This window comes from Pempheris klunzingeri, chromosome 9 (genome assembly GCF_042242105.1).
Source record: "Pempheris klunzingeri isolate RE-2024b chromosome 9, fPemKlu1.hap1, whole genome shotgun sequence".
Taxonomy (NCBI): Eukaryota; Metazoa; Chordata; class Actinopteri; order Acropomatiformes; family Pempheridae; genus Pempheris; species Pempheris klunzingeri.
Window position 1 is genome coordinate 381,421 of NC_092020.1, and position 26,881 is coordinate 408,301.

General features: G+C 43.5%; 2 protein-coding genes across 2 annotated transcripts in view; both read left to right on the forward strand.

The window, feature by feature from the left end:
• Positions 1–9,651: 9,651 nt before the first annotated feature.
• Positions 9,652–26,881, forward strand: part of LOC139206915 (A disintegrin and metalloproteinase with thrombospondin motifs 2-like) — a 108,095-nt gene continuing 90,865 nt past the window's right edge. The window contains exons 1-2 of the mRNA XM_070836529.1: positions 9,652–9,739; positions 11,544–11,953. Of these exons, the coding sequence (XP_070692630.1) occupies positions 9,652–9,739; positions 11,544–11,953 (498 nt within the window). The remainder of the gene's footprint in view (positions 9,740–11,543; positions 11,954–26,881) is intronic.
• Positions 14,777–26,881, forward strand: part of LOC139206917 (putative monooxygenase p33MONOX) — a 128,414-nt gene continuing 116,309 nt past the window's right edge. Inside the window, exon 1 of the mRNA XM_070836531.1 lies at positions 14,777–14,788. The gene's annotated coding sequence lies outside the window, so the exon portion shown is untranslated. The remainder of the gene's footprint in view (positions 14,789–26,881) is intronic.

The window sequence follows — 26,881 nt, forward strand, 5'->3', positions numbered from 1 at the left end:
GATTATGTTTTATTGTCATCGCAATAGTAGTATGACACATTTTACATTTAGCTATGTTAATCCGAGGATAAGTATTTTTAATACAGAGACAAATATGGATTGGAACATTGAGTGCCTTTCACCACACTCTGATTGTTTGCTGTCCTCCTGTTTTTTTTTTTTTTAATTTATGGCTGGACTGTGACTCTCTTCCATCTTTGAGGGGCTCTTTTACATATTACACGTGTGTTCATGCCCTGTGATTGACTGGCAACCAGTCCAGGGTGTCCGCCTCTTGCCCAAAATCAGGTGGGATTGGCTCCAGCGCCCCCGCAATCCTCAAGGATAAGCGGTATAGACAATGAATGAATGTGTGCTCATTTGAATGAGTGCCTGTGTGTCAGTGTATAATTATAGAGGATCATTTTTGATGTATTCCATGTGGGAAGCGTCTGGTCATGGTGGAAGTTCAGCCGCCTGACAGATTATAAATGTCTATTGGCAGAACAAAGTCATTCCCCTTTTATGACCCAACTGCATGACGTGGCTCCCAAAGAGCAACAAAATACAGATATATGTTCATATGTATTGTTTGAGTGACAGGCCACGTTTAAAGTTGGGATATAATCTCTCATAGTTTGTTCTAGACGACTGCACGGCCGCACTAAACCAGCTGATTTTTACAGTGCTGTTTCCATGTAAAATGATGATGTGCGAATTACAAATTACAGTTCACACTAAATTAAGTGAATAATGAATAAAAGTTACTCTGTGTGGTCTCAGGTTGATAAGCTCTGCACCCTGTGATCACCTCCACTGTGTTCTCTACAGTGAAGGTGTACTTGTACTGGGTGTTCAGTACTGAAGTCACACACTAAAAAACAAACACAAAACTGGATTAAAAGTGGACCCAGTGTGGGTCAATGAAACACAGACAGTACTGGATTACTGGACTAAATGAGCCCTTTTATTGGGGGGTTTTCTACTCGTGAACTGCGTAAGTTAACCCAGTATTGTTCTGGTGCTCTATTGAACCACACTGGGTCCATTTTTATCCCACTGTTTTTTAAATGCACATTAGTAATTCCGATTTACATATTTTGTGAGTGTGTTAATCACATAGAGGGTTACAGAGGTGACACACAGTTGTCTTTTTGACTTTACTGTGACACAGCCCCCACCCTGTAGGGGAAGGTGCATGTCATAGTTTCCATAGATGGCATTTTATGACTGACAAAAAATGCATAGCAGGTGTTTTAAGACGTATCCACTCTGGAAAACTTTTGTTTTTTAAAGTTCTGTTTTGGGAGTACGAAAGCTGCGCGTTTGGTTTGAACAGAAGGTCACAACAGAGAAAAGTTAAGTTGGGAAATTTTGTTGGCTTAGTGTGAATGTACTCTTGGTTTGTGCTGATAATTCATTAATGATTGCTGGAGAGCTGAGCTGAGTTTTGCCTTTCCACTTCTCCTATCCTTTAATTATTCTTTCTCTCACTTCCACCTCTCCTGCTCACTATGTCATTAGATGTCTTGGCCATGTCCTCGCCTCTCCTCCGTCTGGTCCTCCATTCATCATTCTCTGTCCTCACCGGTGCCCTTATTTGTCAGCCAGCCACCTCCTGTGCTCACTCTGACACTCTCACTCCTTTAACCTTAGACCTGAGACCTCTTGGCCCTGCTGAAAGTGTTACCCAGGGCACAGGCCACAGTAAACACCTATCACTCCTGATAGTTTTACACACAAACCAAGGTTCTCACAGCTTGCTTATAGCAAGCCTATATTTGCTTTGGTAGAGAAATTTAAATTCATTTAGGATTTAGATATACTGCTGATATGCCCTCACAGCACAGTTTTTCCATTTAAAAAAATTACAATGACAGAAATAATGGAATTTTTGTAAAATGCAGTTGCAGAGACATGGATTTTTAAGTGTTTATTCCCAATATTTTGACTGGCAGGGACTTGGTTGGTAAGTTTTATTTTCTGTTAAAACAACTCAAAATGATTAAAATCATACATTTAAGTAGGCTCAACAGACTGTTCCTATCACTTTACAATGCATGTGCCATTACAATCAACTTCCTCTGTGCCACATTATATATTATATATTTATGTTACTGTATACGTGCATGTGCATTAAGTTGTGCTTGACTTGTCTTCTGCCCATCTATCAGAGACAGCATGTTGATTTTTCTTAGTGATGCTATGAAACTAATGGCTGAATCTGCAAGTGCCTTTTTCTAATGCACTGATTCTTGGCAGTACCAGATGCTTGCTTGCCAAATTAAAACAAATCACAACACCAGGCATTTGCAGGGCAACAGGGAAACTTACAAAATGGTTATGTGAGACAGCATGAGGTAAAATGACAGCTTCCTTCATTGCGGTGGAAATGACTGACAACAAAAGTTGAGTTGGCTAACTATATTGTGAGTGACATGAATTCATACATAAGCACACAAAAGTTAAGAAGTGACCACAGCAATCACATTAAAATGAATTGAGTTCAGTGCACTTTTTCAGTTTTATGAATGCTGTGTGAATGAACCCTAATGATCTCATACTAATATAAAATCATTTTCTTTTGGTGGGAGTACAAATTGTGTTCTGACACAAACAACCCACAGTTCAGTTGTTTTGGAACAAACCTTACAGATCACACACATACTTTCTTGGTCCAGAGAAAGTGTTAGCGTAACTGAATTATTAGGCAAAATGCTCCCAGATTTCACAGCTGTCAGTGTGAAAGCACCGTTAAAGCTGTAGAGACAACAAGACATTTTCTGTCTGCCACTGTGTCACCTATGTGCACTCTCTGATCCGATCCTGTGACAGGAGCTTTAAAAAGAACCTAGTTCAGTCTTTGCATTACTTCCTCAAATAGACATGGATTTTTGTTATTTCTTTCATTCTATCTCTCTGTGTGGCTTTCTCTGTTTCTCTGTCTAACCCTCTCACACACGTACTTTCCCACCGATAATTACAGTACAACAATAGTACTCATTCCTGGGCAGGACCTTGAGCTTCCTGTGGTCAGGTTAAATTCAGTGGCCGCTGCGCCACAGAGGTCAGGGAGCAGAATCTGTCTTCGCTGGCATGACTGCCTCTCTGTGGGATGAGGCACTGAATCACAGGCCAGACCTGCCCTTGATTGTCCAGGCCCGTTTTGACTTGACTTTAGGCAGCCTGGGAAAATCCACTTGCCCATTGCCCTGGTTGCAGGCACAAGCCAGATCCAAAAAAAGATTAAAATCACCCAGAAAAATAAAAAGAAAATAATCCTAGAATCCCAGGGGAGTGGAGGATTAAGAAATATTAATTTAGTGCTGGACAAAAGAGGGATTTAGGAAGAGAAAACAAGATGGCTTGTTTCCCCAACAGCTGTTTTTGGGGAGAGTATTTTCCGAGTGTAAAGACACACTGCATTACTCTATTTCTGTTAGATGTTAGTAATGCAGAAACAAGCGCTCCTCCATGCTCCAGATCCATGGTGATCACTTATCAGAAAGGGCACCTGGGCCAATCAGATCAGGTAGGGGCGTAAAGGGAAATAGGCCAAAGGCACCCACTGAGAGCTCAGATAACATATGGTGCATAAACAGTCAATAGTGTGTGTGTGTGTGTGTGTGTGTGTGTGTGTGTGTGTGTGTGAACTGAAGGTGGTCCTGCATTGGACGGCGGTGTATTGGCATTGCCAGTGAATAAGTAAAGGCACTATTGACCTGAGGGTTGAGCTCCGTGGGCTTTCATAGTACTCCACCCTATGAAAAGTGAAAAGTATTGACAGAATCAGTCAGTTAACCTTACTGTGAAAGCATAAAATTGCAGCAACCCTGAAATCAGTGTATGAGGCAGATTGCTTTATGCTTTTATTGTTCAGTGCTTTGTATGTGGCTCAATAGAATTATACACATTGTTCTCAAGATAGAGGATGCATGTATTTTTGCATGGACAAAATGCCATTATATCTTATCACTTGGTCATACTTTTTTTTGTTTGTGTCACACTCTCAAAATTCAATACCAATGCTGTTTCTCCTCCTCTTGTGTCTTGTGACACCACTTGGTGTCTGGAGATAAAATTAGTTTGTGGTATTTAAGGAGTTTTTTCTTTTGCCTTTTGATTGCTCCCACTGATATTTGATATTGATATCTGTTTTAAATATATCTGATTTTTACACATGGAGATGGAACCGTGAGCATCACAAGTTTGAGCTGGAGAATAATTATGGTAAAACAGACCAAAAGCAAAGCAAATAGTGCGGTGTGCACTCAGAGTCTGGTGCAGACCCTCTGTGATGAAGTCCAGCTCACTCATACAAAGTTTAACAAACATCCAACTCTCTTTATTTTACACCCTTTGCTTCCTGTATGGCTCTACTTCTACCTTTACTCCTAAATGAGATCACTTTAAATCAGCTTTTGTACCTTTACAAACAAACTGAAACTGCATTTGTGGTGTGCACATCTGCATTTTTGCACACATGCACTGGGAAACAAACATACACACACACACACACACACATAACTCTGTGTGCATTCCTCTCCATGTGGAGTTATGTGAATTGACTTTGAGCAGCTACTTGTGTCAGTGAGTTCATAGCTTTGGCCTGATGTGCTGTCATGGGGCTTTGATGCCTCATCGTGTACCCTTTCAGAGACACTGGGAACACCTGTCCTTGCACTTACAAGGCATGCTAATACATGCGTACACATGGTGGCCTGCTGCCTGACCTTGCTAGGACAGCAGGAGTCATTGGAGAGACAGGCCATAGCGGCCCTGCAGGACACAATATGGCATATGCTCACTCCGTATAGTCCTTAACACATGCAGCATAATCAAGTTGCTAGTGAGAGAAGGTGCATAATGCTCACAGTGACTACATCAACAGCACTTACAACACTTAGTCAGACCAAAAACACAAAATTGAGCAAACAAGAATCAGCGTATCTTTTGATTCCAAAACACCTTTTATTAAGAATATCCCTCAGAAATAAGATGATATTCCTTTTTCTGTTGGCAACCAGGCATAATTAGAATAAATGAATAATACTGTAAGAGCATGTGTGGGTTTTATTTTGTTCTTTCTTTTTGTTGTTGTTGATGCTGCATTCTAAAGTGCAAACAGTTTTCTAAGAATTTGCTTGAATATCACGACACAGAAGTGGAGGGGAAACACTTGAGGCAGTCAGCTAACATGATATCTTGTAATTAGATTCTATATTAACCACATACAGTTCTGAGACGACTCAACACATTGAGAACACAACAGATTTCCTCAACTTGTCTCGTCTGACCATGTAGCTCTATTTCTCCACTCACAATCTGTTTGCACATGCACAGGCAACGGACATCTGAACACCCACCTCCCAAAGAAATACACAAACACGTGTTTGCGCGCATGCACGCACACATACACAAACCTAGCTAAAATAACCTCCACAAACACACAAGAGTTTGTGTGTGTGTTTGTCTGGGATGAGGGATATTATTGTCTGTCTCTCCCCTGCTCCTTCCAAGTGCACTTTTCAAGGTGCAGGGCTTGGTATCTCCATGGCAACAGCAAAGCGACCAGGAGTCGTGGGAGGGAGGAGGCGGTGGGGACAGAGACAGGGGTAAGGGAGCAGGGTGACAAGTTGTGGGAGGGGGGGGGGGTGTTATGGAGATGATGTTGATGTGTGGAAGGGGGGGACCTCTGGTCACAGGTAGGCATGCTGGGTACATAGACTTGGGAACACTATGACATTTTTGTGTGTCGTGACGACGCTGACTGAAGGCAAACAGGGTGTGGCTTTCTGTAAGAGGTGTGTGTGTGTGTGTGTGTGTGTGTGTGTGTGTGTGTGTGTGTGTGTGTGTGTGTGTGTGTGTGTGTGTGTGTGTGTGTGTGTGTGTGTGTGTGTGTGTGTGTGTGTGTGTGTGTGTGTGTGTGTGTGTGTGTGTGTGTGTGTGTGTGTGTGTGTGTGTGTGTGTGTGTTCCATAACAGCTCTGTGGAGATCTATGCACTGAGAGCACAGGTGTGATCTCGATGCTTGTTGAAAGATGACCTCTCACTGCACAACACACACACACACACACTCTCTTTCTCTCTCAGTGGAGGGTCAGGTTTGGTGTTTATGTAGCAGACCTCCAGGTATTATTGGACCGTGTTTACATGAGCTTGTGTCCACGCTGGCCCAGTTATGTCCACCCCTGTACATTTTTATCCCCTTTTTGTCTTCCTCTCTCTTGACCTTTACTCTCTCCTGGCTACTTTTGCCTGTCTCTCCATCTGATTTTCCTTTTTTCAAGCCTTTTTTGATCCTTTTCAATCTGAATCGTTGTACCTTTCCATCTTGCTCCACCTCCAACTCTGCACTTCCCCCTATCTGCACTCTGTCTAAAGGCCTCTGCAGGTGTGTGTTGCATCTTTTCAGCCAGAGGATGGGTGAAACATAATGTTTTACAGGGTCTGTGAGGATGAATATTAGTTTATTTCCAGTGTTATTCAGTCTCTGTAATTACATGTTGCAGGTTTGAAAACTTGGACATGTCTTAGCCTCAAAGGCAGATGTGGTGGACAGTAAACCTGCCCAATGATTTATGTTCTCATGCCAGTACAAGAAGTAGTATGATGCTCATACATTGCAGTGAAAAGTAAAGGTGTGGAGGTCAGGGTAGAGGATGAGAACTGGTTGGTCTTTAACACTGGCTCAGTTGTTGTGTTGTGGTGCACCTGTAGTTTTTCTAACTTTTCTTTAGTTGACAGTCACAGATTTTGCAAGAATGATTGATTAAAAACCATCAGCCATGAGCACATTCATGACTGACACTCTGTCTTGTATGTTGAATAGAAACAAAATCACTAAATAAATAAGTATAATAAGTATTTTGGTGATGCTGCATAATTGTAAATGAATGTAATTTGCTAGTTGACTGAGATTGCATTCCAAAAAACTTTAACTTCAGAATGGCTTCACTCCTACTATGTTGTTGGCATACAACCCCTGAATAGTGCATAGTGAGATACTGGATGATTCAGGAGACGGAGGTGGAAATGTATTCATTCTGCTCTCCAGAGCTTCCCGTAAAAGTTCAGTGATGATGCGGCAATTGAGGAATCCCTGGAGTTTCACTTTATCCTGTTGTTCCTGAAACCACTCCTAATTAGGGGGCATGGCCATCACAAAATATAAGAAACTCAGAGTCAGTGTTGACACCACAAGGTGAACCAATAGATTGACATACTGTCTGGTCTGTGACATCAGTCACAGGTTTCTGAGAGGATGGTTTTGAGCCTTAGTTTTGATTTAATGGAACCACAAAGCCCAATTTGGTCAGTGGCATTATGGCTAAATGGAGGTGGGATGGGGTGGCCAATCAGCCACGAGGACTGAATGTGATACTTTAAGCTGAGAGACCTGTCAATCAAAGCAAACACTCACTCTAAACATACTTCTCTTGCTGTTTGTTGAACATACTTTTGTCACAAAACATGCAAATTAGAACTTGTGAAATTTAGTGGGTATACCACTTGTGGAAACAAGTGTACAGACACACTAGCAGCTCAGTGAGGCTGTAAACACAGCAACGCTTTAAGCTAACTGCTAATGTAAGCATGAGTAACTACAGTTGCTAAACCTACAGTTTTATCAGGCACCACTGACTGTTCAAAACTTTTTTCCGAGAAAAATGTTCAGCTCCAAGGAAAAGTGAAAAACGAGAACATGGTCACCTCAAATAAAACACATTTTGGCAGAAGATTCTAATTTCATAAATAGCATTAGACCCCTCAAATATCGACTTTGTGTTTAGCCTTTTGTTAAATGTCAAGAGTGGATTAGGCTGCAGTAGAAGTTAATTACAGGTCATAAACACGAAAGGCTATCTCCATCGTCTACACTCATACATTTTGTCTGTCAGGCCATTATATCCACAAGAAATGTGTATGTGTGTATATATATATATATATATACACACACACACACAAGAAGAGGATAGATGTATTATATGCAAATTAGATTAAAAAAGACCATGTAAATAACAGACAAACAACAAGCTCAATCATTGACATCTCAGTCACACATGTGGTAATGAGCAGGGAATAACACTATTTCATATTTGCTCCAACCAATTCACAGCAGTTAAGAACTGAACATTTTTACCAGGAAATGATGATAGAAATCAAACATTCAGCAGGGAAATAACAGTTTTAGTGTCATTTCTAGAAGCTGATGGCAAGGCCACCAAGACAATTAACACTTATTTAGTTACATATTCTCATTTTTTGGTTGCCTGTAGCTTCACTTTAATATTTAGGTAACATTTACTACACTCTTCCTTTGGGCTGCAAGCAAGCTGCACTCCTCTAGGGTTCCCAATCTGTGCAGAAACATCAGCTAATCTGATCAGAAAGTTTTCATCATCTTAACATAATGTTTTAAATTGACTTCCACTGAAGCAACTGATCAATTATTGGACCAACAAAAAAAAAAAAAGGTCAGTCAGTGTATGTGCAAGACGGCATTATTTTGCTTATTTATATTTGCTTCTTTGGAGCCTCTATGTTGCTCTAAGTTGCCAAGCAAATCTGAGCATAGAGGTAAAAGCCAACAGAAACTAAAGACTATAAATAAAGTCAGAGCGTTTTTAAAGTTGACATCCTGATATAGCTGCTTTTGGTATCTAAATAAAGTAAAACAAAAAAACAAAACAATTTCTGAAAATGTAGCCTAACTGGTTTTGCTCATATCAGTTGTTTGCCTTATGCTGCTCATCAGTGTTTACAACAATATAAAATGAATGGTCAAGAGGGGTAAATGATGTGCTAAATGAGGGCAATGCAGGTTAGGGCCAGTAAGACTCCTCTTTTTTTTTCCCTGTCTGTAAATTGGACCCTTGGGCCCTGCAAAATTGAGCGCGTTTCCGCCAGCGAGCCACACGGGGCGCTGCTGCTCACCGAACCCAGGACGCCGGACGGGATATTCAAAGTAAAACCGAGGCTGGCAGCGTGAGAGGGACCAGCGGGGGGGGAGTCCCACACTAGTTTTGACTCCAGAAGGAGCGTCCGAGATGCAAAAATCACTTTTGGGCGCGTCACGCAGTGGAGGTGCAATGAAGCAGCCTGCTCGTTAATTCCACTGCATGTCTGGTCCATGGGAGCTGTCAGTCAGTCAGTCAGTCAGTCAGTCAGTCAGTCAGACAGACAGACAGACAGACAGACAGACAGTCCGCAGCGCTCCTCAAACACCCTCTCATCTCACACAGCGTGTGGGCGCCCGGTGCCCGGTTTGTGTTTGCGCGTGTGCGTGTGTGAGGAGTTGTCAGAGCACTAAGTCAAAGAGTGGGGGGGCACGCACAGTGTGTGTGTGTGTGTGTGTGTGTGTGTGTGTGTGTGTGTGTGTGTGTGTGTGAGAGAGAGAGAGAGAGAGAGAGGGAGAGGGAGACAGGAGTAGAGTTGAGTGAGAGTGTGTGAGTGGGAGAGAGAGAGAGAGAGAGAGAGAGAGAGAGAGACCTTGGCGGAGAGGAGGAGAGAGAGAGGGGAGGCGAGCTCCGTCTCTCCCGGTGCACTTGGCAGTCTAGTTGCGGGCTGCTGTGCTGTTGCTGTCGTGGCGTGGCTGGTCGCGCCAGGCGGGGAACTTCACCACACTGGAGCCCGGAGTCCCACTCTCTCACCTGCGCAGTTCGGAGCTGCCATGGGTACCTCGCCTGGATTTACTGTCCTAATTATTCTACCGGCCTTTCTGCTGCACACCAGCGGCCTTTACATCGCCAGTAGCATTGGTACGTACAGTACAGTTAAACGTGGTCAGTGTTTATGTTGTTCTCTGTATCTGCTGATCTCTCATCACGGGGCTCTTCGTGCGCTCACTGGAAGTCTGGAGCTCAGCGGAGCGGCAAAACACTGTCCGCTTTTTCCCCCCTGCTTGTGCTCAGTTTTTTTTTTTTGCAAACAACAATGTAGGACGCATTTGCAACTTCTGCGCGTCCTGCTGTGGTGTTTTCAGGGGCTTTCCGGAGGTCCCTCAGCGGTGCAAGCACTGTTGTGATTTGCTTCCTCCCATCCAGGGGATAATGTTATCCGGGGTGTAAAGGGGCATCAGATGCACCGGTTTACTGTCGGATTTTTGCAGGGAAGTAGCCTAATATTATCTGATTCGCCCGCTGTCGCATCTATCGATCTGTCACAGGACGCTGGAGTCGGATGTCAGCCTATTGATCACACTATTATCAAATCATTCCTCTAACACGGGGGGGATCAAGAAATATTAACAGTGTGTGTTGGGTTTTTATCAGTCAGCAAACTTTATAAATTAGATATGACGGATTAAAAACCAAATAATAAGCATTATAATGATTGTGATAATGCCAAGTACACCTGAGTACCACGCATTAGGTGATAGCATGACTGTCTCTGACTCTGTGGTGGCATTGACACCGTAAAGTGGCCTTGGCTGTGTGTGTGTGTGTGAGTGTGTGTGTGTGTGAGTGTGTGTGTGTGTGTGAGTGTGTGTGTGTGTGTGTGTGTGTGCGTGTGTGTGTGTGCGTGTGTGAGTGTGTGTGTGTGTGTGTGTGTGTGTGAGTGTGTGTGAGTGTGTGTGTGTGTGAGTGTGTGTGAGTGTGTGTGTGTGTGAGTGTGTGTGAGTGTGTGTGTGTGTGTGTGGACGCGGAGAACATCGCTCAGGTCGCCTCTAAAATGCACCTGTGTGTGTTGTCACTGTCACAAGTGAACAGGACAAAATGTGTATGTTTAGCTCGCAGCACAGTAATAAACATGTAGTTAAGATACAATAATGATGATTAATGATGATGATGATTGGATAAATGATTGCGAAATACATTCCAATGTCCATTATATTAATCAAAAGCGTTTTATATGAATGCCAATGTCAGTGTCTGGTCTTTTTATTTTAAATTCAGTCGGTGTCGAGGTTATGGAGATATTTTTTCTCGGATCAAGCAGCCTGACGGTGAGAAAACACCGTGAGAAAGCCGCAATTAGCACCTTGATGTTGTACCGTCTTTCCTGTTGACGGTGGAAGGGCACAGAAGGTGTCAGGAGCGCAGCGCGCACTGCTGAGGCTGCCGTTTCCAAACGTGCACTGTCCCAGCACTGGGGTCGCCTCTGGGTTCATGGGTGGGGCTGTGTGTGTGTGTGTGTGTGTGTGTGTGTGTGTGTGTGTGTGTGTGTGTGTGTGTGTGAGAGTGAAAGGTTACTGCTTTTTTTCCTTTTATTTATTGTTGTGTTCCCTGTGATGCAGAATAAGGAATAAATAATTCCATTACATGTTTGGCATTTTTCTAATTCCTTCTTCTTCCTCCCACCTCTTTTTTTTCCATCCTCCTCTTCAACCTCTACCCATGACTCCCTATTCTCTCCCCTGCTTTCTCCCCCATGACTCTACCTCTCCCTCTCCTCTTCAACCTCCAATGTTCTTCTGCCCCCCCCCCCTTTTCCACATTTCCACATCTTACTCACCAAATAACAATCTTTCCTTCTCCCTCACTTCCTCCGGCCTCATCCTCTCCTCCCCTCTCCTCTCCCCCATCACCCCCCCCCCCCTCTCCTGAATTGTCCTTTTCCCAGACTCCCTGCAGCACGTCCTGGGGGAGTATGGACTGGTGAGGCCGATCAGTGTGGATGCAGAGGGCCGCTTCCTGTCGCACGCCGTCTCGGCTGGCCGCGTGGCAGGAGGGCAGCCCCGTAGGCGCCGGAGGAGGGAGGTAGGAGTAGGCAATGATGAGTGGGAAGAACCAAGAGGAGAGCCCGTGGACTCTCGGGAAAGGCTTTACTACAACGTCACCATCTTCGGCCGGGAATTCCACCTGCGCCTGCACCACAATGCCAGGCTGGTGGCCCCCGGAGCCAAGATGGAGTGGCGTGATGACAGCGACAGCACCCGGCACTCTGAGCCACTACACGATGAGTGCTTGTACGTAGGTGACATCACAGACACACCAGGAGCCACTGTGGCTATCAGCAACTGTGACGGCCTGGTGAGTAGACAACCTGAGTTGCCTGTGCTCTGCTCTTTCTGACCGCTGTTGTGTTCAGTGAGCTCTATGTGAAGGTCTCTGTGGACAAGATGACATCAAGGGACATAAGAACAGATGATGCATGTCTGCCTTTGTAGGGGTTAAAAGATTTATATATATATATATATATAAAGATACAACCAAATGGCCAAAAGCAAGAGATCTAACTCTGTCGCTGTCCCTGGTGAGTCTCTCTGGTCGAGCCCATTGCTCAGAGGTTGTCAGGGGTCAAACTTCTGACTTACACTGCTGTTCTCCCTGATGTCCTCTAAACTGGTTATAACACCAGGCCTGCCATGAGAAATACCTGAGTCATGTTTTCATCCCTCTATCCTCTTCCCCTTGTAGTCCACTGGTGAAAGGGAGGAGGATTTATTAAAGGAATACACAGATGCTTAACAGATAACCTCAGTAATTATGGCCACATCTCAGCACAATGCTTTTAGAATAACATTTAGCTGCCTTGTGCTGCTCACTACACATAGATACCAAAGCACTGGACAAATAGCTGACACGACAACAGCAACCAATTGCAACTGTCACCATAAAATATTTTGGTTGCACAACAGTTGCTCAAAGAGCCCGAATTGTAGATGCTTTTAATAGAGCTGACGATGAATAGAGGAAAAGGAAAAGGGTGGCAAACAGTTGGTGAATGGCTGTCAGCAAGGGAGAGAAGTGAGATATAGATAGTGTGAAGAATGTGCACAGGAACTGCTGAGATGAGAGGATGCAGAAAGATGGAGACCAGTGCCCGAGGAAGAGGAGGAGGAGCAAGAGGTAGCATCAGGACAGAGGAAAATAGGCAAGTGAATAGGAGTAAAAATGGGTAAAGGATGTGTACAGGGACTGATGAGTTTGGGTGGGGGGGGGGGTTCCCCTCATTAGGAAAAGTGTTCATTAGTCAGCCAGATCAGCCCACCACTGGAGCTGAGTAGCAGCGACTGGATCCGTTTAGGGTTGAGGACACAGGGGACAGAGTGAGCAGCTGAGAGAGCAGGCAGGGAGCCAGGACAGCACAGGCCTGACATGCCCACTTAGTCTGACACCAGCCAGCAGCAACTCACTGCTGCTGCTGCTGCTTGCTCCGGCCTGTCAATCCAGGGCCTGTTGGCAATTTCTACAAAAGATTACTGTCAAAGGGTAGTTGGTTACAGATAACAGATCACCTGTCCTACATGTGTACACTGAAACACCAGCGTAAGAGATGTGAGGGCATGGAATCCACAGTCTACAGAACTGCCTTCTTTAAGGCACCATTTATAGTTTAAAGAAGAAAAAACAGGGAATTTCTTATTAAGAAGAACATTTTGACGATATTCACTTTATTTTTCTTGAAGTCTCATACTGGCTTCAGGTAAACTTAAGAATATATTTTTTGCACAAAATAAGGACTGTAGAGTTTGTCCTACATCACTTACATTCTAGAGTTAAAACAACTGTGAAAATGTTCAAAAGAAGTATTGATCGAAATCTGTGCTGTAACAGTCGCACCAAACAGTGCAAAAAGAAAAAAAAGGCTTTTAATAATCACATTAGCGCTGTCTACTTATATTTAATTTGTATCTCCCTGCCCGTGAACTACTCATGTCGTTACTAATCAATTCGTACAAACCTCCTCAGGCATGCCAAGAAATGCAGCCAAGCTCTGTCAGGCTCTGCCTAAGCTCTGCCCGTATCTGCCTTTTTAAACCCAGCAGAGCCACGTAGCCCAGCTCTGCCCTGCTGTGCCCACTTCCTCAATGACCCAGACACCTGGTTAGAGCCTTTTCTGCCCTGCATTGCCACTCACAGCCAAAAACCTCTTGCTGGCTGTGATCCAGGGTGCGTGAGGAGGGTAAGGATGGAGCCAAGACAGGGGCAGAAAGGGTTCAAATGAAAATAGAAAAAAACAATAGAAAGCCAGAGGAGGGAAAATGCAGAGGGCAGAGGGTATAGATTTCAACTAGTAACAAACGACCAGAATAAATAAGAGAGTAGGAAAGAACACGGGAAAAAAGGAAAATCTTTGAATGGACAAATGACCTTTGGAGGGAATTGGATTTCTGTGAACAGAAGCTGTGTTCAGCTGGTTAGTTCTCTGGATGGTGGAGAGGAGGCAGCACACTGTACAGTATGAGAACCCAGGAGGGTGCTGTGTGTTTGTGTGTGTGCATGTGCTTTAGCTGCACTGCAAAATGAAATTAAACTGCAGCTGAGACTCTGTGTGTGCGTGTGTGTGTGTGCGCAGAGTTCAGAATCAAACAGAAATAAAAGTTTTCACCTCATGCATGAATGCTGGTACACCGTTTAGGTGCGTATGTCTGTCAACAACTATTTGTGAATACGAATTAGGATTGAATGTTTCCTTGTGGCTTTGAAATGGTCACTTAAGAATGACGGAATATCTCACAGGAGGAAAAGCACAGATTTATAAAATGAAATTACTGATTGCTGAATTCCATTTAGCTGCTTTGGTTTTCAGGGTCCTGGTTTTGTGCATGCTGGCTGCCTTGGACACTTTAGAACACCTGTGCTTTTCCTAAGACACATCCCAAAATGTGCTTATTGGTTTACCTGTTGTACTTTAAAACACAGAACTGCAAATAATCAGTCAGGAAATGTAGTGTATTCAAGTTGCATTCTTTAGTCCTCATTCGATATGGATCACTGAACAATTCCATGCAGCAACGTAGACAGATAATCTGTTGCATACAAGTCACTTTAGAGATGGTGACGCAGAGTGATTGAGGCTTGCATGCTGGATTAAGCGCCTTGTTGAACTGCGTGTATATTTCATCTGGAGTGATATTCCAGGTTTTGTACAATATTTTGTTGGCCTTTTCTCTAAATATATCTGTCTTACAATTGAACTGTAAGTAGCCGTTTTAGGTAGTATGTAGAAACATCAGCAGGATTAAAAGTTTAGCCAGTTTTATTTCGTATATTTTATTTTATTTGTATATAACGCTTCAGGATGTTTGACAATTATGATGCCATTGAAATTCAGAGAGGGTGGTTTTGTGTCCATGTGATAAGCCCTCTCAGACACACAGCCACAAAAATGCTAGAGATGCTGGAAACCTGCAGCTTTTTTTCTCGGCGAGAGACCTGTGTGTGTGTGTGTGTGTGTGTGTGTGTGTGTGTGTGTGTGTGTGTGTGTGTGTGTGTGTGTGTGTGTGTGTGTGTGTGTGTGTGTGTGTGTGTGTGTGTGTGTGTGTGTGTGTGTGTGTGTGTGTGTGTGTGTGTGTGTGTGTCTGAACCTCTGGCCACACTTGTGGTCTTTCCTTCAGCCTCACCTACAGTGTTTGTTCAGAGATGTGGAGGCTGTTAGTTGTGTTGGCCTGATTTTGTGCGCATGTGGGTGTGAGTTCAGGTGCATTCATGCGTGTGTGTCTTTTTGGGATCTTATGTGGAATGTTGAGTGTCAGCAGAGCTCCTATTTTTCCTCTTTCTAGAAGAGTCGGAGAGAGACAAAGTGATGGGAGATCAAGGTTTACAAAACCATTGCCACTGTTTTTCCACAATGACATTGTACTGAGGAGTTTAAATGGGGCCTGTCTTAGTGTACACAGTGTGCTTACACTGCCAAACACTCAGCTGGAGATGCATACATGTTCACTTTGAAAGTTTTTTTTACATTTTTATAATATACATTAGTGCCTCTTGTCTATTGAAGAATCTTCTGGTTTTGATGAAAGTTGGTACTTCTACTGTTTATGAGCCCTGTCAACTAAAGTCAGAGCATGTTCTCCATGCTCGCTGTTAATTTCCACCCTCACCCAGTCATGATTTAACAAGGTGAAGTGGTCTCATCCTTTCATGTAGCAAAAAGCACAGACAGAAACAGAGTTTCTCTTGAGAGTGATTAGCATTATACTTGACCAATTCTAAACTTTAGATGCTCAGCATGCACCAATGTGACCCAGCAAAAGTTTAAAAAAAGACAAATTGGGAAAAAATCTTGAAGAATAATCTTGAATAGAAACTAAAATGGAGAAGTGTGGATAGACATTCAATAAGTCACTTAAGTTTAAATATCCTCATCTTCCACCAGGATATACTTCAGTTTCACACCAAGCAATCAACAGTTAGAAATACACATTAAGCAAATAAGTAATGTCAGAGCTGTGCTATGATGTTTAAATAATGAAACCAATGGCCTTGATTAATAATCATGATTAAAATAATTACTATACTTGTGACAGGCTTAGAGACAAATACTTTACATGCACTCATTTGTCTCACACACACATACTCTCGTTATAGTGCTACACATCCAGGTATTTAGCGAGGTTTCCTCTTTTCCAGATGGGCCACAGCACTTGAGATAATCAGTGAGTTCCGGCAAATGGTAGGGCAGCCTCAGGTTACCGTGGGAACAGAGGGTCACACAGGTTTATGGCGTGGATACATGTTCACACAGGCCAGAAATAAAGTCCAGCTACATGAGAAGTAATCGTCAAGCCTCAGGGTTTGTCATAGTGGGAACGTGTTGCCTGTCACCTTCAGGGTTTACTCAGAGAATTCAGGTTGGTGCACACCAGAGGTGACTGAAAATTGATATCACAATATTTGTCACTTTTTGGACAGTGATGGTATTATATCACGAGAGTGGAGTAGCCTGTCCTGCCCCTTTATGTAAATAATGTAAGGATTTTCATAATAAAAAATATTGTATATCAATCTACAGTAGTCAAAATGCAGGTGTGATTTTTAGCTGCTGAAGCCCTTGGCTTGTTTTTCTGTTGCCTTTTGTTAAGTGTGGGGATAAAACTCTTTGTATAAAATTTAAGATTAATTAAATTGAGAGGACCAATACATGAAGCAACAGAGGAGACATTGAATATCAAAGCCCCATGCCTCCCACCAGAAGAGAGAGGAGAGATGGGTACCCAGAGGTGTACAGAGGATGACTAGGCCGAGACCGTTGCACCGCACTTAGATTAAAGTTCCGAATGGCAGGCCAGACCTGATTGCACAGACCGGACAGGACCACCACTCCTGCAGCAAGCGCACCCACCTCAGGTCCATGAGGTCCTCTGAGCGGGCCAGGAGTCACCTCTGTCCTTACATACCCCCACATGTGGAGGGGGGAGGGAACAGAGGCATTCACTCATGATGAGGCCCAAACTGGGGTTAAAACACGACTTTCACTGCTGAAGGGCAGCCGCTAACCTAACCGGCCACAGTCTCCGGTGGAGACCGATGCCTGCAGACAGGCCACAAGAGGCCCAGGCAAAGACAGACACCGCCCCTCAAAAGCAGTTTTAAAGAAAAACAAAAGCCTTTTTTTTTTTTAGTATTATTATTGATTTATCATAGAGATGATAAATAATGGTGGTGGTATTGCAAAATCTTATGGCACAGCATCATATCGCTGATGATTATGACAGTGGTGTAGCACCCACCCCTAGTGCACACCTGGATGACAAGGCTCGTGTTGCATGTGTCACACATGCATGCAATAAACACACTGCATACCTTTGCTGAAGTGGGAATCATGTGTTCCAACACACCTGCTGTATGGGCAGATGCTCAGAACCAGTGCGGGCACAGACAGCAGCGAAAGGCAAAGTTCCCCTGAACCATCTTTATCTCGCTGCATGACAAAAGCCTGTGCACACATTTCTCTTATTGTCTCCACCCCTTGCCTTTCTCGCTCTTTTCTCTCGCTCTATCTGTCTCATGTTTCTTGGCCAGCAGCGGTAGCAGCAAGCAGGAGAGCTCTCCTAATGATGGTATTAAAAGAGTCCGGAAAATGACAGAGAAAGAGAAAGAAAAAGAATGTGGCAGACAGCTTTTTGCTCCCCAACACCTACAGATTCAGAGCTCCGGCAAAAAAAAGAGACAGCGAGAGACAGTGTTCCTTTAGTGAACAGTCTTTGTCTGTTTTTAGCAGCAGCTCTGCTCCCAAGCGTTGATCAGACAAGTGGTTTTGAGGGTTAAGGGTATTGCCCACTGTCTATGCAGAAAAAAAAAAAGTTTAGAGCCAGGAAGCTGATCCAGATCTTACTAACTAGAAATTATTTGATGCCTGCTATTTGTTTAATATGGGCATGATCATTTGTTGGCAGATAAAAAGCCTTGATCCTGTGCAGGTGTTGCCCTTCGTATGTTCTGATATGCCATATTTATGTATGGCTGTGTGCTTCAGTCTGTTCATGTGTGTTATTAGTGCACAGCAGGAATGCTGGAAGGCTCGGTGTTATTTTGGTGCTTTCATTGAAAAGACTCAAACATCAACAGCAAGGAGAAATGCCAAGCATTGACAGGTGCTTTATTTATTTATTTTCTGTGGGTGGGTGCTTGGAGATGGCACATTCTTTGCAAATACTGTAAAAATTATCCTTCAGGGTTATAATACCAATTTAATGTCACAATGTTATGATTGTAATATGACTAAAATTAGAAAGGTTTTAAAGTTACTTGACATTACAAAGCCATAAAACACACACACAGTTGGGATGCACACATCACACACACAAATCTGTGCTAGCAGAGGGCTTAATCGTGTCAGAGTGTGTTGACAGAGGGGCAGGCCAATCACAATAATAGCCCCAGAACTACACTAAATGCCACCGACACAGACACTTGCGCCAGGCATGCCCCTGGAATACTCTCAGTCATTACCTCTGCATTAGGAGTCAATAGAGAAGGCAGCCCTGGGCTGAGCCAACTCATCCATCCATCCAGCCAGCCCAGCAGTTAAGCTTGGTCAGGCGTGGCAGCTCACTGGGCCCTACAGTGTGTTATTCCACCCCAGGTCACACGATAAGCAGCTCTCAACTGTAATCAGCTCAAATTGAAATGATGACATCAATTACAGCACGGCGCACAGCTGTTATTGACCCTAGCCCTCACTGGCTGTGTAGAGTTGGCTGTGTGGAAGGGTGATGGTTGAGGAGCGCCTGCAAGAACTGCATGACTGGAGGGAGGGCTGAGTGTGGAGAGGCCAGACTGCTGAGGCATGGTATGAATGGAGAGACAGACAGCGAGAGAGTGAGAGGGAGAGAGAGAGAGAAACGTGTTCTCCGTATCTGATTGCAGGTTCCACCCTGCAGTGTAGCTCCACTCAAACACACAATTACTCAATCTAGAGCTATTATCAGTCAGAGAGAGAAATAGAGGAAGAGATGGAGAGAGAGAGAGAGAGAGAGAGAGAGAGAGTTGGAGAGAGAGCAGACCCATTTTGAGGAACACTATACAGAGCAAAGGAGTGCTTTTACCAGAGCTGTGATTACTGCCGCTCACTCAGTGCACTTAACCAGCCCCCTTGACTCTCTTTCCTCTTGCTCTGTCATTCACAGAGTGCTTGCTCAGAGCACACTGTCTGTTTGAGTGGTTGAAATAACAGGATTCATCCGAGAAAATAGAGCAGTGGAACCCCAATGATTATAGGGAAACACTTCTGTGATGTCATGATTATTACAACTAAACTAAACTAAAATCAGCTCCAACACAACGGAATGTTGCAACAGTCGGAATGGAATATTGCACAGTACATGTGATGTCACAATGAAATCTGGGTATTGTGGAATGTGGTATTCCAGACTTGGTGCTTTATGTAGCAGAGCAGTGACCAGTGGGATAACAGAGGGTGTAGCAGCAGTGATTAGTGTAATTATCTCCAGTCACATCACTTAATTCCATACCATTTAAACAGCTTAGCCAGTCATAACCACATACGATGGAAATGATTCTACCTCCATCCCAGTGTTGAAGTGAGTGCAGATTCTCCAAGCAGGTAAATGATGTCTCAGCAGTAAGGCGTTAAGATAGGAAAGGCAGACCACATGCCTTTGTATGTTGTGTTTGTGTGTGTGGCAAAAGTGGTCACTATGTTTTATGTTTAAACACAGTTATCTACATTTGAATGCAGATGTGTTGTGGCTCTCCTCCCATGATTGCTATGTGCACACTGGAGGGCAAAACAAAGAATAGTAAATGAATAGACAAAAAGCATGTCATGGTCAGAACATCCATCATGTCTTGGCCATTTTAAAGAAGCAGGGGTTACAATAAGGAGAGCAAGTGTGACGTTTCAGTAACCAAAATAAAATGAATTCTCTGATGTCCAGATGGGCTGAAAGGGTTGGTATGCACAAAATGGATAACAGCATTATCCTGCAGAGTCAATAGAAAATAATATAAGTAACAGAATAGAGAACAGACCAGGCTTTGGTGATTTTTTTTTTTTCTTGCCTGCCGGACAGCCACCACCAGCTTGCATGTCAGTCAGTCCATCAGTCAGCCAGCCAGTCCCACAGGCCGCAGGGCCGTGCAGGTAACGGATCGATGCTAGCCACATCAGCAGTTCTCTTGCTAGCAGGCCCCAGCAGCCTCTGCGGAGGATCTTGGAAACAGGGCGAGACATCCTCCTCATGTTCCAGCATCTTAACAACTCTTCTACCTGCCTATCCCTGGCTGACCCGGCCCATGTCTCCTGTGGCTGCTCTGTTTTACCTCCCAGCCCCCACACAGGTGGCTTTGTACTGTAGAAGTTTTCCCCAACGATAATCCTTACAAACAAAACACAATATATGAGAGAGAGAGAGAGAGAGACAGAGAGAGAGGAGGGAGTGTGGTGAGGAAGCGAGGGAGGGTAGGTGGAGGAAATCGACAGAAGCACAAAAGGGGAGGGAGGAAGAACACGGTGGAATCTTAATGTGCCCAAACCTGAACAAGAACAACAGCAGCATCATAACCGTCACCACCTGCTCAGTCCGATGGGATGTGTGTGTGTGTGTGTGTGTGTGTGTGTGTGTGTGTGTGTGTGTGTGTGTGTGTGTGTGTGTGTGTGTGTGTGTGTGTGTGTGTGTGTGTGTGTGTGTGTGTGTGTGTGTGTGTGTGTGTGTTGTGGGGGGCTCTTCTAGATTAACATGAAGAATTGCGCTTTTTTATTGTCCCTTCCTCTCAGCTAAGGTCACTTGGCTTCTTCCAGAAGCTAGTACACTTCTCTGACTGATCATGGATATTTTATGTTTGCCAGTTGCTTTCCCTGCATGAGTGCATACTGGAACACTCTAAAAATATGTGTGCATTTTGTTTAAGCCTGATCTAATTAGTTATATTTGCTCATCCTCTGGGTTGAATTGTTCAGCTGTCTCGTTTTTTTTCTGTTTGCGTGGTCCTTAATGGAACAGAGCCTTTCTGTGTGTCTGTCTGTCTGTCTGTCTGTGTGTCTGTCTGTCTGTCTGTGTGTCTGTCTGTGTGTCTGTCTGTGTGTCTGTGTGTCTGTCTGTCTGTGTGTCTGTGTGTCTGTCTGTCTGTCTGTGTGTCTGTCTGTCTGTGTGTCTGTCTGTCTGTCTGTCTGTCTGCTAACAGTATCTATGGTTGAAAATCCTTTAGCTTGGCGCTTTGTGCAGCAGGCAGCGAAGCGGGAAGAATCGCACCTCATAACAGAAACTCACACCCTTCTCATCTTACTAAGGCTGCCTGTTTTTGTTTTCTGTAACAGAGAAATAATCATTTTGTCTCTCCCAGTGTATTATGTTTGGGGGTTTTTGCCAGTGCATGAGGACCTCGGGAATTGTTAGTGTACCAGCATATGTAATATATTATATAATAATATATTGTATTCTAATAACTGACTCTGTGGGGGCTGGAGTGAAGCAGCAGAAACAAAGAAACACATCTAGCACTTTGATCACTGTGACTGATCGTCTGCCAGTGTGTACAAGGAAAGCTTTGGATACTGCCTTACAATTATATAATCTGTTTGCCAAGATGTAATGGAGACTTTGAGATGACCTTGCCCATGTATAGCTCTGTGAGAGATTGAGTTACTGCATAGTTGGGCTTCCAAGGTGTGCTGGATGCGTCGTCTGATTTAGAGGCAGATAACAATCGGCATCACTTCTTTTGCCATTAAAAAGCAACAGCATGTGTATTATGTATGATGTATTAAAGGGAGGAAAAGCACTGTTGTCGCTACCTCGTGTATCCACAGAGGCTCTTTATGTTTAAGGCTGTGACTGTTGAGCTGTCGCTTCCTGTGGCGTCGTAAAAACAGTTTCCTCAAAGGGAGCGCTCTCAAATTTATCTGTCCAACCTCTGATAACCATATTGGTGCATAAAAATCTACAGTTGCACATAAATTAGGTGTATTGGCATAATTGACAAACTTTCAGCCGTGTTCAATTAACAACTCAGACAAGAACAATTGAAATATCTCAACACAACTAATATCACAGGTTGTTTCTCCAAATTCAGCACAAAATGCCACTTTTAATGACTACTGCAGTCCCAAAATTCTTCAACCCCCTGAATAAAATCACTCATAAGAGCACTCATTTGCTAATCAGTTGTTGTCTCAAGAACACCTGATGCAACTAATCAAAGGCCTTATTAGTTGCATCAGGTGTGCTTGAGAGAGAACACATTAAATACCCGGGCTGGTTAGGGTTAGGGCACTGAATGTTCTCAGCGATATTTTGGAACAGTAGTTCGCAAGTTCAAAGCTAAAGGAACACTGGCTTCACTACCTGGACGTGGCAGAAACAGGAAGCTATCAACGGCTGCCACCAGATGTCTGAGCAGACAAGTGGCCAAAAACCATCGAGTGAGTGCAAAAGACCTTTAGCAAGACTTGGTGGCAGCAGGCACTGAGGTTTCAGTTTCTACAGTAAGGTGCATACTAAACGCTGAAGGCCTCCATGCCTGAACTCCAGTGACCTAAAAGCCAAAGACGAGTGGGTTCCAATATGCTATTAGAGAACTGGAGGCCATTGCCCATGAGGAATGGGCTGAGATTCCTCAGGAACGCTGTCAGAACCTGGTGTCCGTCTGCATCACATTTGCAGCAGGTCATGACAGCAAAAGGGTGCTCTACTAAGTACTAAAGATAATTGTCAAGACGGGGTTGAATAATTTTGAGACTGCAGTAGCCATCAAAAGGGGTACATTGTGCTGAATTTGGAGAAACCATCTAATATTAGTTGTGTTGAGATATTTCAATTGTTCTTGTCTGAGTTGTTCATTGAACACAGCTGAAAGTTTGTAGATTTTGCCAATACACCTAATTTGCCATGTGGGTTAAATCATTTTAGGTGCAGCTGTATTTTGTGAAGAGGCTGTCCATGAAAAACTGCCATATGATTGCTTAGAAAGGGCTTAGTTTCTGTGCTGCGCTTATTGGTTACTGGTTATTAGTATCTTTTCAAGCAAGTCAACTTTTATTCAAATAGCTCAATATCACAATTTCCCCTCAGGGGACAACATCCTCTATTCTCAGACCCTCGATTCAGATAAGAAAAAAAGGGGGAAAATGTAAGAGATGGACACAGAAACAATGTAACTCATCAACAGCAGACTGAAGTTTCTGATCAGTGTGGTCGGTGGTTTACATCGCCGAGCCCTTATTATAAGTATGTGATTCAAATTCATATCGCCTCTGCTCTGTTGAAGTGTCCTTGACTTGCTTGTAGCCAGCCCTGACCTCTGGCCTCCATAGAAAGAGGAAAGAAAAGCAGAGCAGGGATCAATAAAGAAGAATGTTAATAGTAAGCTGTTTCCTGCTGCATGATGTGCTTATGATTGTGCGCTTGTGTAAGGGCTGTTGATACCTCCTGTGTTTGGATGTGTGTGGTGTCATGTGTGGCACAAGGTGCATTAATTGTTCAGCTATTACAAAGGGAATGAATGAGAAAAAGATAAATGATAAAATAGCTCTGCTGTCAGACTATTATTGGTTATGAATATGACCATTGCCAAAATTGTGCATCCTTGTAAGTGCTATACATACACACACACACACACACACACACACACACACACAGAGCTCTTCCTACAGTGCGATGATTGACAGCATCAGTTGGAACACAAAGGGAGATGATTTTTTTCTCATAAGCTAATCCTTTGCCTCTCTCTTTCACACGCACTGGCGCTCAGACGCAGACACACTGGGGAGAAGGGACTTATTGTCAGGTTGTGCTCTATCTCCACAGTTAATTTCTAATCCTCTTTCTCCCTTTCTGTACCATCTTCCCACTTCCACCCACTCCTCACACTCAACTACTACCACCGCCACCCAGACCTGTAGTCTATAGCTCTGTCCCAAGGCTGGGATTCACCACACAAGTCCCCATTGTGGCTAAATCGGGGAGACTGGCAACATGGGGAGTGTGGAGGGAGAGTGCTGTATGTGACGTAGGCTAGATGAGGAATGAGATAAGTGAAACACAATACAATACAATACAACTGGGGAGGAGAGAGTAGGAATAGAATAGGATGGGATGTTCCTTTTTTCCTTGCTTTATACTCTAGCTCTCTCCTCTCCTCTCCCAGCAGCAGGGTGTATGCTCACAGGGCGGGTGTGGCGGCAGCTGACTCTGATGCGATGTGACAGGACCCTCCTCTCTGTCCTTTTTGCCTGTGTGTGACAGCAGGAAGCTGCCATCCGCCTCCATCTCTTTTCTCATCCCATCTCTTCATTTCTCACCGGTTTGGGTAAACCGGCCTTCCTCTCAGACTGCGTCTGTCTGTGTGCATGGTGTGTATGGGCCCATATCTCTGTCATCTTTAGCCACTTTTTCAATTCAACTGAGCATGAAACACAAACATATTTAGGACCGACTCAAAATATGTCAATAGAATAAATAATGAATAACAGCTGTTCAATTATGAACCCATTAAAGATAATTCAATCAATTAACAGTCCAAATAAACACTGACAGTAAGAAAAAAGAGAGTAATCTCAGTGGCTTTGCTGTTACTGTCACAGTCTTTGCTTTTAAAGTATTGATTGGAGTTGCATATTAGGGGCGAGGTATTTGGGATAACATTTAATCTTTGGATAGCACACGCACTTCTTTTGAGAGCTGGGTGACCACCCAGTTAGCATGTCTGTAGCTGTGTTGTTTCCACAGCTATGCGAGGAAGACTGAGGCTCTGTCTGGTCAAGGAATCTTTCAGTTTAAGGTCAGTGACTATTGCCAGGCAATCTTCCACTGTATACAGCACTTTTAAGGCCAAGTACATTCTCCTTGTTTCTATTTCTTCCCAATGCCACTGATATTTTTCGTGCCTTTTTGTGTGGTTGTGCTGGGTTTGTTGGGTCTGAAGGAAGTGAGGCCTCTCCTGAAGTGAGCCCCAGGGCCAGCTGCCAGATGTACTGGGACCATTCACAATGTTCATACTCTTATAGTGAAGGTCCAAGTTGTGGTCGGTGTCAGGGATTACTGGTTTTTATAGCCCTTTTTCAAAGGTTGAATGTTAGTGGGTGCAGGCCTCACTCAGCCTAGCACGCATTGTTGGAAGCTGCTTTTTTTTTTTTTACTTCAAATGCTAAATTTGTAAATTGGAGTAAGTAACTACATAAATTACTTGTTGAGCCAATGTAAAGTTCAAGGTAGTTGTAAAATCTAGTGAGCTCATTTAGTCTGCCCCTTAATTTATATAGTTCAAATGTGGATTTGGAAATGTATTTTATATAATCCAAAGTGAAATCCTGTGTCTGCCTACACTTTGATGAATGTTCTGGATTAGTGTAAAATCTAAAAAAATGTGATGGCTTGAACCAAATCAGTTTTATTGAGAAAAGATTGCCAAAGATGACAATTCATAAAGACTGCATCCCAGATCGTTTATATCGGTCACAGGCGACAGGAAATACAGTAATGTCACCTTACATTACCTTACACCTGTTTAAGTCAGCTGCCAAATCACAGTTCTCTATTTTGGGGAAGTGTTTCATAGTCATGGTATGAGTCAACACAATCAGCTCTAAAATTGTCATTGCCTCCAAATGTTTCGTGGGATTCTGTATTACTCACACCGTCTTCGTTGTAGTAGTGTTACGCTAGGTCTGTCACTTCGGTTACCCGCCAAATTGCTCTAGTCGGAAAACAGAGTAGTCCAGCAATTCCTGCACATGGAGGTGACCAATTGATTACAGCTGATCATCAGTTCGGGATTTGTCTCTCTTGGGCCCTTGTGATTTTTTTTTTTTTTACATGGGGACAAGAAACGGAGAGCAGGATGTGAAATTAATTGTTTACATGTTTTTGGTAGTTTAGAATATCTTCTGTTTAGTTATTCACTTATGACAACATGAAGTGTTAAATCAACCTCTTACTAAATGTGTCCAGTGTTTGTTTGATGAGAGGACTAGATGGAGGCAGGGATGTGCTCAGATTAGGTTGACATTTTGGATTTCAGCACATTGTATCTGGTGCTTTTTTTTGTTGCTATTTTTCATCCCTCCACTGCCCATCCATCTTTATCTGTATTTTGCCCTCTCCACGTCTCTCCCCCTCCCTACCTCCCACTACAGTGTGTAGAGGTCATAGCCCCAGCTGAGCCACAAGCTGTTGTTGCCCTACACTGACTACTCTACCTGCTAATATAACCAGTGAGCCCAGTTTAGCACGTTACACTCAAGCTCTGCATGGGGAAGATCACACAGGTTCAAACAGCTTTACAGCTTTAGCAAGAAATGTGAAAAAGCTGGTGTGGCATTGAGCACCACACCTGGACTGGCACTGATCGTTTTTGTTTTAAAGTGAAAACCTGTCATCCTCTTTTTTATTTTGATGAAATATTTGATGTGAAAGACCATTTTCTATGAAAAGCAGATGCATCATCCAGACACAAAATGGACCTCGGATGCTCATAGTTGGATCCATAGTTTAACATATCAACAATATTGTATAAGTTCATATTAATTTGAAGAGTCAGTGAAGTAATATAAGACACCACCGGAGACACCTGGATGGAGCAGGGGTCAAAACACTGTCTAGCTTTCTTTCATTTTCTCAATATTACCTCATAATTATGTTGTTTGTTCATTTGTTTGTTAATGAAGAGTTTTTTTTTTTTAGTTTTAGGATTTTCACTGAATGTAAAAGCTTTCATGAAGTATTTATTTGAATGTCAGTGATTTTCATTTTCATAGAATAAATGCTAGTC